A 13,811-nucleotide genomic window follows, 5' to 3' on the forward strand; every position below is an offset into this window, starting at 1 on the left:
ATCTTAAACGATTCTCAAAAGCCTCTCTGTACTTGGATTTAAGAGTGTCACTCGCATTCAAAACATCAAAAAAAAAACAAGAAAAAGATCATGTTTCTTTTTTACTTATCTCTCCACGTGCCAATTTTAGTAATCTTGAACCCTTTTATTTGCAGTACCACTCAAAATCTCTTTCCTTTCAAATACTAATTGAAGTTCAAACAAAATAAATGGAATTTGAGAAAAAAAATTTATCCTTAAGATTATTTTTCAAAAACTTTATGGAAGTAAATATCCATTCAGGTTCTCAACCACTACAAATACTCCCAACGTCAAAAGATATTTTTATCAAGTGCACAAAAACTATAATATATCTAAAATTACAATAGATACATTAGTTAATGAAAATATTATGGATGCATATATAAATATTAAGAGAAATGTATAAAAGGAAATAAAAGTAACAATAACTTGAAGAAAAAAAATGTATAAGACTGAAAATATTTATGATTTGTGGTCTAAGATATATTCAACTTATTGTCCTTTTTCAAGGTAGAATAAACATTGAATAATATTTTTGAAAAATTATATATACATGAAAATATTTTTAATGGTAGGGTATATTTATAATTTCCGATAATCCGCCAAATAAAGAAAAAGGAAACATGCATGTATATAACCATGAAAAAAAAAACTACTTTAAATAACTTAATCAAAACAACAAACACATTCAACTAAACGCAGCAAAACGCAATGAACATCACAACCTCAAAAGAAAGATGGTATAAGAGAGAAAATCCCAAGACATGACATATAGTTTTGTACTAACAACTTACCAACCAATTCAATTTACACAGATAGTTCATTTCAACAGTAGTCAAAGCAAGCAAATATCATTAATCAAAGCAAATATCATGCGCGAAGCGCGGGTCGGCCCTAGTAGGCCTAGGCACGGATCAGATATCCGGGGTTTTGAAGATATTTGTGATTTGCTTCGTATGTCACGGATATCTAATTTTTTGATTTGCTTTGCTTCGAAAAAATACGGATATTCGGAAAAACGGATATCCGGAAAATAAATAGATATTTACGGATATTTACGAATACTTACGGATATCTCATATGTTTTGATTAATACAAATAATCTTAAAAATTTTAATACAAATTTGTTTTGTAAAATATTTTTTTTGCATGATATATATGATAATTAAAAGAAGTAGTGAATCTACATATTTTGTAAATTTTTTTGAACTTAGTTAACAATTATAGTAACACAAAACTGAAGAAAAAAAATCTAATTATCATAAATTTGTTCTCTTTCTTTTATGTAATACTTTTATATAAGTAATAATGTGAATAGAATTTATTAAATCATATGTTAGAATAATAATTATATAATTTTATACATTAAAAACTTTAAATATAATCAAGATATACATGTATTTATATATTGCCGGATCGGATCGAATATCCGCTTCCAAAATTTTTAATATTGTGATTTGCTTCGATTTTATCGGATATTGATTTTTAGTATTTGCTTTGATTTGAAAGTTTATGGATATCCAGAATTTTCGGATCAAATCGAAATGAATAACGAATCGAATCAAATTTAACAGATAAAATGTCCAGCCCTAAGCCCTAATAAAATATACTATATTGTAATTGAAATTTCTAGATTATCAATAACACCATCAGTTTTGGAATTGTAACTAATTAATTTAAATTGATTTTAAATGCATTGACAGAATCTGTAAATAAAAATAATTACAAAAGTACTTAATTTATTGTAAATGCAATGGTTAAATGTGTAAATAAAGGAAGTACTAAAAAATATTTCACACATCTAAAATATATAACATTAATCATGAAAAACAAATATATAGGAAGTACTAAAAATTATTTCACACATCTAAAGTCAATGTTTTTAAACAATTTCCATTTATACTGTTGTTCATGTTTCCAAAAAATACCAAAAAATATTTCACACATCTAAAATATATAACAGTATTCATGAAAAACGAATATCATTTTATAAAAACGTAAAAATCAATATCCGCGCAGGCGCACAGTCAACCTGTCGTATAAGTTTAAGTATCAAACACTGTCGATGTTTATTATTAATAGTTTGATGTGTATTGTTAATAATCCACCAACTAAGTTTTAATTACGTTTCGTTTGATGTTCTGATACATGATATAATATGTAGTTCATAATTATATTTTCAACACATCATCCTCATACAACATGGGTTTACTTTATTTATCACTTAACTAACTACTATGCTTATAATTTTTATTACATAGTAAAACATTAAATAAGATCAACATAAACGATTTGACCAAAATAGTCGATACTCCTTTGATTTTGATTTTGATTTGTAAACAAAAATCATAACAAAATTTTGAAACTGTAACAACCTTATTTTATTTTATTTTTAAATAATAATATTGCATTATAATACGGGTTAAAAATCTAACAATTATAAATATATTTTATATAGTATGAGTAACAAAAACTCAAAATTTAAAAATAACTTACCTACAACATTATTCAAATAGATCATGTACACAAAATATAAGTTATTAAAATATATAAATTCTGTAAAGTTTAATTGAATATTTTTTGGTCAACTAAATAATAATCTCGTGCTTTAAAAACGCGGATCAAAATCTATTGTTTATTTTATAAAAAAGAGCAATTATGGAATCACAAGAAGAAGATATGTATATATAGAGTATATATACGTCTTCACAGCCGATTTTTTTTTGTTAACTGTCTATCTATCTATTTGTATAAATCAAGTTTATTCGGAATAATTTTCTTTACGATCATGTTTGATTTACTGAAAAAAATAATATGCAGTTGGTACTATTCCCTTTTGCTAGTAAGTCTACACATAAATTTATGCTTCTGAAAATATAGATCAAATTTACGTTTTCAAAATTATGATGTAAAGTACAAAACACATTGATCTGATTTATAGTTATATCCACTAAATATGAATAGTGAGTCTCAATTAAGGTTTTGACCCGCGCTTTCAAAACGTGGAATTAAGTTTTTAGAAAATATGATTTTTATTTTTATTTTATGAAAACTATAGTTGCATTTGAAAAAAAAATTCTAACATTAAACAAAAAGATATTAGAGATGAATCCGGAAATGATGTTTGTGAAAAATGTTTATGCGTGAATGAATGTTGTGGATATATGCTATTTTGATTTGACTTAAAGCTGTTTGGGATAGACATTTGGGTATCCATTCAGGTTCTGTTCGGATTTCTGGGGTTAAATAATTTTAATCTTATTCGGGTATTTATAAATTTTGGTTTGGTTTTGGTTCGGATCTTTGGGGGTTCGGTTCGAGTTCGGATAATCCGTTTAAATTACTTTTAAAATTTGAAAATCATATATACTGTAAATTTCTCAAAATCTAAAAGTAAAAATATTAAATACATAAACTTCACATAAAATTTTGTCTGGCTTGAAAATTTGTATGGAGAATCATTACATATTTTAAGTAATATTGGTCTTTTGACTATTGTATAACAATTTTAGATATTTTTCTTTTGACTGTTAGTATATATATTTTAAATATTTTGGACAATTTCACATTATCTTTTATTTTTTTATTTATTTTTGGATATTAACTCTAAAAATAACTAATATATTTAAGAATATAAATATGATTCAGATATATCCGGATACCCAAAATATATTGGTTCGGATCAAGTCTGGTTTTGGTTCTCTAAATACTAAATTTTGTACCCATTCAGATATTTAAATAATTTCGGTTCGGGTTTGGTACTACTTTTTCGGATCGGATTCGGTTCGTTTCTTCGGATTCGGGTATACAGATTTGTTTAACTATATATTGTGTATACTCTTATTAAAGTTATAATACTTTAGTTTGTTACCAATTTGTTCGGATGAATATACCAAAGTTATTTTAGCATCATATATTATGAATTTGCTAAAGATTTTTTTTCCCTATATTGCTATTTGATTACACTAGTAATTATGATTTTTTCATGTCAAAGTGATTTTTCATAATGGTATAAATATATGGCACATTATCGACCTATGGTTCATGATATAAATTTTTGTATATGATAATACTACAAAACTATGGTGTATCATTGTTAGTCAAATTATAGAGGATAGGTAACAAATTATTAAGTGGTATTTGTGTCGTTTAAGTTAGGAAACAAATGTCTAAACATTTATTAAGTGGAATATTCGTTTTAAAATAATAATTATTATTGATATTAAATAAAGAAGCACTTCTGTAAATACTTTGAAAGTTCAAAGAGATGTAAAAAAAAAAAAACTGTTGTTTTAATTGTATTGAAATTTACATATCTTTCGCACCAGAAACTAGAAAAATATACATTTAAACATTTCTATTTAATCTAATAAAGTCTGGAAATTAAGATGGGAAATTACTTCTGTTTACAACTTTTAGATTTGATTTCATGTATTTATTCATATTTTATTCGATTAGATGAAAAACGTAACGGTGGAGTTGAACGTAAGAGCATGTACAACCCAAAGACCCATTAAGGGAGGATAGCTTAACTAATTTTTAATAGTAATTGTGGACTAAGAAATTTAGTTAAGAGACGATAGTATTTAATGTATTCTAATACTAGTCTCATAAAGGGTTCTTACGAATTAAAAATTAATAAATTTTGTTTATAAAAAATAATTATTTCTTAAATAAAATATAGTAAAAGATAACATTTTAAACATTGATTTTTTTAATAAAAACATGAAATAAAGATTAGTACAATAAACATGAATAATTTAAAAGAAGCATCACAACTCAGTTGTTGTCTTGATCATGTCAAATTTTTTTGCCATATATGTTTAACCAAATCATTTTTCAGTTGTAGATGCATTTGTCTATCACAAATTCTTCTTCGACCATCCATCATATTGGCGATATTTGTAAGGATATATGTAGAATACGTGAGATCGACATGTGAACTTTCGTTGTCTTCTGCTTCTTGGAACTCAAAAACGTCAAATTGAGTGTATCTATCCCGTTTGTCTTATACTATCATATTATGGAGTATGATACAAGCTCTCATAATCTTTCCAATTTTGACTTTATCCCAAAAAAATGCTAGATTTTTAATAATGGCAAAGCGAGCTTGGAGGACTCCAAAAACACGCTCGACATCTTTTCGGACAGCTTCTTGGCATTGAGCAAATAAAACTGCTTTCGGACCTTGTGGCAATGGAATTGATTGGATAAAAGTTGCCCATTTCGGATAAATACCATCGGTAAGATAGTAAGCCAAATGATGCTTTCTTCCATTGACAGAGTATGTGATTAGCGGAGCTTGACCATTTATTATGTCATCAAAAACAGGTGAGCGATCAAGAACATTGGTATCATTTAAGGTACCTGGGAGTCCAAAAACCGCATGCCATATCCAGAGATCATATGAAGCAACCGCCTCTAAAACGATTGTTGGTTTACCCGAACCCCGAGAATATTGCCCTTTCCAAGCGGTGGAACAATTCTTCCACTCCCAATGCATACAATTGATGCTTCCTATCATCCCGGGAAATCCACGATACTCACCAATATCAAGTAGACGTTGAAGATCAGCAGGTGTTGGTCTTCATAGGTACTCTTCGCCGAATAAAGAAATTATTCCGCCCACAAAATTTTTCAAACATGATAGAGTAGTAGATGCACCGAGTCGGAGGTATTCGTCGACCGCATCAGCCACATTACCATATGCCAAGATACGAATGACTGCTGTGCTCTTTTGATATGGAGAGAGACTACGCCTGCCGAGAGCATCTCTCTTTTGTTGAAAGAATTGAATTTCATTGGAGAGGCGATTAACAATACGCATGAACAATCGCTTGTTCATTCGAAAGCGTCGTCGGAATAGATTGTGAGGATATGTTGGGGTTTCGCTGAAATAATCATTCCATAAACGCAAATCGCCGTCTTCACGATTTCTTTTGATATAAATTCTTTTTTTTATTTTTTTTGCTCCCTTTTTCTTGATCTTCATAATCAATGGCAAAATTCTCCAACATTTGATCAAAATGTTGATCAAAATATTGATCAAAAGTATCATCAATTGATTCATCAAATGTGTTATGAGAAGAAAATGCCATTTTTGATAATTGTTTTGGTGAGCATGAGAGAATAGGAGTTGGTTTGGTGAGAAAGAGAGAACGAGTTTGTTTGAAGAGAAAGAGAGAACGAGTTGGTTTGTGTTTCTTTGGGATCTTGGTTTGGTGAGTTTGTGTTTCTTTGGTGAGAATCAGAGACGCTTGGTTTGTGATCTTTGTGAGAATCAGAGACAGAGAGATTGTGAGAATCAGAGACAAGAGAGTTTGTGAGTTTGTGAATAAAACTTAAACCCAACATTACATAATATAAAGTCTGATACAAGACCCGTGACACAAGTACTACAAGTTACAACATTACATAATAAAACTAAAACTACAAGTTACAACATTACCAAAGTCTTATACAAGACCCGTGACACAAACAACAAAACGCACAAGTACTACAAGTCTGATACAACACTCCGTGACACAAACAACACAAGACCGACAGGAGATACCAAGACACGTGACACAAGAATCCAAGATCACAAGACCATAGACACTCCGTGATACTTCCACTCCCAATGCTCCCCTACTTCACATCTTCTTGACCTAAAACAGAGAGTTAATGGCAATCATCAATACTCGAACAAGAAGCATTTCTAACAAGAATAAGAAACATTAAACATTTCTAACAAGAGAGTTAAACACTAAACATTTCTAACAGAGAACAAGAAGCATTTCTAACAAGAACAAGAAGCATTAAGCAAACAGTGAACAAGAAGCAACTGAGTTAAACTACACTTACGCTAATGAAACTTCAACATTCTTAAACTAATTAAACATTAATTCACTGATGAGCTTCTTCTTTAGGGATTCTTCATAGTCGGCTAGAGGCTCTTTTTTTGCAATAAGAGAGTCAAGTATACTCATCTTCTTCAACCTTTCCTTGCCGCTGTGGTCCTGCTGTTTAATGGACCACATAGTCTCAAGAACATTCAGCGCTTTCTCCTCTACCATAGTCTTCTTCCCGGAGGCGTTTGCTGCCTTAACACCCGCGGGACGCTTGGGTTCAGTGGCTTGGGAGCTTGATGAATCTGCACCATCATTGGCCTTCCTTTTCTTTGAGTTTCCCTCGTTTTTTGCAGTAGAAAGGTCACTCCACTTCTGGTCGTTCCTCAACTCTTTCCAAGCATGCTCGAGGGTAAATTTCTTCTTATAGTTGTTGTAGAATATTTCATGAGCTCTTTTCAACACATCATTCTCATTGCAGCCGCTAGTCTTCTCTCTTGTAGCAGCTTCATACGATCCACAGAATTTGCAGACCAAGTCATTGATCCAGTGCCAGCGTTGCTTACAGTGACCAGGCTCTCTCTCTTCGGAGCTAGCAGCCTTCGGACTAGCGGCATAGTAGGCTGCAATTCTCGTCCAGAATGCGCCTGACCTTTACTCGTTACCAACAACTGGATCTTTGCTCGTGTTGAGCCACAAGATGATCAGCAGAACATCATCACTGGGCGTCCACTTCCTTCGTTCCCGACGCTCACCAACATCATCCGGTACTTGAGTAGGAACTTGAGATGAAGATAGTGAACTATCTTCATAGTTACCAAAGGAAATACTTTGTTGACTATTAAGTAGTCCAACAAAGTTTGATGACTGACTAAATGGATTGTAATCGATTTCAGAAGATCAAAGAAGAGATAAGATAAAAGAACAGAGGCGGCTAAGTGAGAAGAGAAGAACAAGAAGTGAATTGCATTCAAGAAAGAGGAGAATGAAAGAGTTTAAAATAGAAGAAAGAGAAGGCTAAACGCATTGACCACAACCACCATCTATATCTATCAAACCGAGTTGACATAGATGGTGGTTGTGATCAATGCATTTTAATATATATCTATCAATATCTATCAATTCATTAACTACACAAAACCATAATCAAACACATTCGGCTAGATACTACACCATATCAAAACACACCATCAATGCATACCTAAACACAACGCAAACCTAACACTAAGCAAAGAATTTATTACCAAGGATTCAATTCATTTCAAACAACACAATGCTTTACTCTATTGGACAGAACAAAGATAACTGTTTACCTCTATCAACAAGCGTAGGCCTTTGGTTTGGTGAACTTGGATCATGCTTTATCATCCATCCATCTCCAATCTCAAAGACATAAAGAAATGAAAAAAAAAATTAGCAAATGAAAGAACAATTAATTCATGGATAATTGGAAGACTCAATGACATTAAGAAATGAACAAAGTTTTACCGTTTCATACGCCTGAGCAACAGACGCCGTTTATCTTCGTCTCAGAGAGCCAACCCGAGACTCTTGATCCATCAAAGTACCCACTGAAACAGAGAAACAAATTTAAAAACAAATCAACAACCATAACAAATATTTAGACATGCATAAGTGAAAGACGGAAAGACATAATCAAATGAACAGACTTTTACCTTTTGATTCCCATGAACAACACTCGGCGGCGTTTATCTGCGTCTCCGATAACCGCCAATAGAAACAACAAATCCTCTATATATTAAAAAGGAATCATTTTTTAAGTTGCAATTTAAAGTACAAAGCTGACGTGTCAATCTGTCAGTCTTTCTTAGAGTTGTCATTAAATGTCTTTTTTTTTTGCTAGAGATTTACGTTTTTTGCCATTACATGGACTAACCTAATAACTAACGAGAACCAACTTATATTTTATTGTAATGTAATATACGCATGCACGGTTCATTGAATCGGTTACCAAATTTAGCATTTTAATTCTGGGTTTTCTATAAACCAGTAACATTAATAACGAATGAATAATCAACAGGTTTAGTTCATAACACTTTATCGATTAACAGTGTTAGTTTGAAAAATGTATAGATTCCAAGCAAGCACTAACACATTTCAACATCGCACCGTTTTTATTTTAAAATTGATATCCTCTTATTCTTCACAACATAGTTAGTATTATAATTGATATTGTAAATATCAATCAAGCACAATAAAATACATAAGTAATATTACATACATGTGATATTTATATAATTTCCGCTCCGTGTAAGACACGGGTTATTACCTAGTGATCAATCAAAAGGAATCTGAAACTGATGTCTACATATTCTACATTATGTTTAATAAATTGATAATAATTATTTCCTCTATTTCACAAAAACTGTCATTTTGACTATTTTTCTTGTTACTCTTTAGAAATATCATTTTACAAATTCAATACAGTTTATACTTACAAAATTCATTCATCTTATAAATAATTTTATTTATTTAAAATATTACTCGTTAAATAGATTGATTGGAATTTTTAAATAATATTTATTTAACGAGTAATATTTTAAATAAATAAAATTATTTATAAGATGAATGAATTTTGCAGCCAATGCTTGAGCGTAGCCAATGCTTGATTTTTAAACGGCCTCGAATTCAGGTCTACAGGTTAGCAAACAGCGAGCAAGCTTGAGTTTTGTTGGTCAGCGCCCTCCTCCACCGGAGCTCCGGGATGGAGTCAGCCGTCTCCATTGGTATGAGAAGTGCTTGGGAGGGGGAGATTAAATTATTAGTCTTTTGTTCTAGTTTGGTTAAGATAGAACATGATTTCTTTGTGGTTTAGAGGTTTTTTTAAAAAAAATTGCACCTCTGAACTTTTAGAATGGCTGAAAAGCAGATTGAGTTGCATTAACATGTAACCAAATTATACTTTCATTTTTTGCAATGACATTTGCAATTTAGTGGAATTTTTTTTGAAAAAGATTCCATAAGATATTCTAAGTTTCCCGGTCCATACTTATGCACTAGTATTTGACTATTACTAATTACTCATTTCGTTCCCGGTAGTAAGATTTTCTAGAGTTTATTCTTGTTCGACAAAAATAGATTTTCTATATTTTTAATGTACTTTTGTATACTTTTGTGGAACATTAATTGTGAATATTTGAATTGATTAAATTTTATTGGTGAATAGTTATTGGAAAATGTATTGAAAAATAAATTGTAAATATTTATTATATTCTTAATAAACGTTAAAATCCTTCAAAATCTTACTTCCGGAAACGGATGGAGTGTGATTTTTACTACATATATTGATAAATAAATACTAGTTACTTCATAATGCCGAGAGAAAAAGTTGATCAGCAAAATGATCGGTTATTATCGATGCATGTTGCCACATTTTCTTTTTTTTTGGCAGGACAACTATTTTCTTTGTTTGAAATATTCATATAAATATGATTTTATCATGATAGTTTCAAGAGCTAAACCATAATAAGAAATCGTGAATCCACCAACCTTCTGAATTATAAATATACAAGTCGCATTTTAGAATACGCGAATCTAATCTCTGAGTTCTAGCTGAAAAAATGGACAGATCCGTTGCACCGATGGTAACCAAGATAGCCATATTATAGTTAAACCCAATTTTAATCTTGTTTTTCATATCTTTGTTAGCCAGGTCCATGAGCTTTTGTGTTTTAGAGATTCCTTACAAGTTATGACCTTACACTTTAAGTGAAGGGAAGGGTCATTTCTAGCATATTAAATTAATGAAATAACACTATTTGCTTAGATATAAATATATATGCGACGTGATTCCATAGGGAATTTATATTTCGTTGGTCGTTCTATTCCGGTCTGGTTACCCAAACCACCTCAAGTTTGAGTAATATAATAACCGTTCATTATAAAAATAAATAAATAAATAAATATGCGACATGATTTTATAAATATATATATGTATATCAGAAGAGCTCGATCGTGGTAACTATTTTTATTTACTCTTTTTTTTTATATTTCACCAGGTCGTTGTCCTTATTTTGACTCCACGCGCACGTAAATATGTTATGGAGTTGCGGAGTTCCTTCCGTTTGTCTTGGTGGTCTCCACTGGCATCCTTTTTTAGACCGGTTCTTTGGAGTTGCTGTCGGAACCAATCCTAGAGGGTCTGTTGCGGGTTCTCCGTTGCGGGTGTGTGTGCGAGGAGGTTAGTTGTCGGACTTGTCAACCACGGCTTCTCTCCTCGGTGGCGGCGCACGCTGAGGCAGCAAGTTTCAGGGGCTTGATCTAGGGCTATCTCCTGTCCGCTTTGACTCAAGGTGGTGCTTGCTTTCTCTGTTTTCTTGGTGTAGTATCGATGGTGTGTGGCGGTTCCAAGAGGCTATTTTCCGAATAAAGCTCGTCTTAGTCACTGCGGGTGTGGTCGTTCTCGGGTGTTGCTGACTGTAAGTGAAGACCGCAGATTAGGAGGTCGACGCAAGCTATTTTTGATGAGTCCGATCATTAAGAACTGATCATCGGGGATGCCAAACTTTACCGGGTTCAGTTCTCGCTATCACTGTTGATTCGATTCTGCGGCAAGTGTATGTTCCGATTTTGATGTTTCTTTTGCTTGTTAGCTGCTCTACTTGATGATTAGCCCTTGTTTAGCTAGACCTGAGTTTGTGTTTAGTTTCATTATGTTTTTCTGCTCCTTTGTCATCTCTGTATTTCTGTAAAAAACTTGAAAATTGATAATGAATTTTAACATTTTTACCAAAAAGAAAAAATGTTAACAAGTAAAGTTTTATTATAATATAAATCGAATAATGGAGATGTTTGGAGACTCATAACTTGAAAATATTCTTAGTACAAAATGATGATTAAATTTATTTGTGCAATAAGCTTCGAGATTACAGATACGATGTTGGAATCAAATCTTCTTTTCTTGAATGTGTTGGTACCTTAAGCCACAATTTGATTCTATTCACTCTCTTTTACTACAGCTATATTAATTTTAAACACCAAGTGCAATCAGTCAATTATTTTCTCGTTAGTCCTAATATAGTTTAGTTTTTCAGTCTGTACATTCTTTTAAAAATGAGCCTGTGATAATATCACTTTCATGTTACTTCATTTTATTAGAAAAAGAAATCGATGACGATCTATTAGTAGAGACATGCATATCTACAAACCGAATATATATTCGTTATTCTTGTTTATTGATGTGGCGATTATGACTAAACGAGTGATTAACTATAGTGCCCAAAAAAAATATTTGCACTAACAAAAGTAAAATTAGAGGACCTGTTTAGCTCTCAAAAACGTATACTGTAATCGTACAAAAAAGTCGTCAAAAGTTTCGCCGTTATCTCTCGACGTTGCTACGGCGCGTCTCCCACCACGAGTACCAGATCTGGTCTCGTCTCCTCTCTACGAACTCAGCGAACTAAACAATCTCTCAGTTGTGCTCTGCTCTCTGACATGGATCTCAAGCCTCCGGACGGTGAGATCGAAGCTACGGCGACCGTAACCACTAACTGCTCCTTGCCAGCCTCCTCCTCTCCAATGAATAACAGCCTCTCTGTGAAATCGTCATCTCTCAATGCTGAGATTATGATGGGTGAAGCTCCGATTCAAACAAATACTGCTTCGATTGTAGATCCCCTTCTTTGTGACGATGAGCTCTCCAACACTCCTCTTGCAATCACCGATCAGTCAACTGCTATCACTGAAGCATCATCGCCACTGGTAGACTCAGATATAGTTCCTCTCACTGATGAGGAATCTGAACTATCTTCTAACCCACCAAATGCTTTCATACCATCGATTGGAGCATGGGCTAAACCTCTTGCATTTGCACCGCCTCCTACTCCACAAACACCAGCAACGCCGTCGGGTTTTGACCCGCAATATCTCAACAACTTACTTGATTCTTTCTGGCCGACTCTAAATGATGGAATTGGGAAAAATCAGAAGAAAAGAGACCAACGTGCTGCTGTTCGAGAGTTTCCACTCGCTCCTGTTCCAAAAATTCTTGTTCCGGAACTTAAAGATGATGGAAGCTTGAGGTTTCTATGGGCTGCTAGAATGAATCCTGCTACAAGAAATCTTTATCGAGCGGCTAATCCTACCTTCCGACTTGACGGAACTCCTCAGGTTACCATCCCTTCTCAGGTTCTTAGTTTAGGACCAGAAAATAAAAGAGAGTATCTGATTGGCCAGTTTCATCGTTGCTCTCTACCTCCTGGAGGTTTGATTCATGCTGTAGTAAATAGGCTGTGGGGAAGAAGTTGCAGAATAGGATGTCGTAAGCTTAGCGAGTCATCTTATATGTTTCACATTCCTCATGATTCAACTCGAGAATGGGTAGTTCAGAGAGGTGTATGGCATGTTGACGACTGTTTGTTGTTTGTTTCGCCTTGGAAATCAGTAAATTCGCTCAAAGTCCCTGAAGTATCAACTATCCCGGTTTGGGTAAACTTAAAGAATGTTCCAGATTGTTGCTATTCAAGATTAGGTCTCAGTCATGTAGCATCAGGACTTGGTGAGCCTATGCAAACACACAAACCGCGCCTTGATCCGACTTGCTTGGGGGAAGCAAAGGTTTTAGTTGAAGTAGAGCTTGACAAGCCCTTTCCTAAGCAAATTGCCTTAGATGACAAACAAGGTAATATATTCTTGGTAGATGTTGAGTATACTTGGATTCCGAGTACTTGTGGTAGATGTGGACACTTAGGACATAAAGAGAAAAGATGTCTACTCCCAGCTGTCCAAAAGAATGAGGAAACACTTCCAGTGAATGAGGTGATGAATGAAGATCGAGGGGTTGGGTCGGATAAGGAACAAGCTCAGGTCTATGCTGCATCAGAAAAAGAGGTGGTACAAGTTGAAGATTCTGAAGCAAATTTGGATTTAGCTTCTGCTGATCAAATTTTAGAACCCACTAATGTGACAGAGATTGAAGAGTTGCAATCACAAAAGGGTGTT

General features: G+C 33.0%; 1 protein-coding gene across 1 annotated transcript; it reads right to left on the reverse strand.

The window, feature by feature from the left end:
- Nucleotides 1-6,890: 6,890 nt before the first annotated feature.
- On the reverse strand, nt 6,891-8,538 carry LOC106329977 (glutathione S-transferase T3-like). The gene is made up of 5 exons (XM_013768559.1): nt 8,525-8,538; nt 8,347-8,419; nt 8,162-8,231; nt 7,514-7,654; nt 6,891-7,471 (listed from the first exon to the last, which is right to left on the reverse strand). The coding sequence occupies exons 1-5, from the start codon at nt 8,536-8,538 to the stop codon at nt 6,891-6,893; spliced, it is 879 nt and encodes a 292-aa protein (XP_013624013.1).
- Between the last annotated feature and the right edge of the window lie 5,273 nt (nt 8,539-13,811).

Source organism: Brassica oleracea, chromosome C3 (genome assembly GCF_000695525.1).
Source record: "Brassica oleracea var. oleracea cultivar TO1000 chromosome C3, BOL, whole genome shotgun sequence".
Lineage (NCBI taxonomy): Eukaryota > Viridiplantae > Streptophyta > Magnoliopsida > Brassicales > Brassicaceae > Brassica > Brassica oleracea.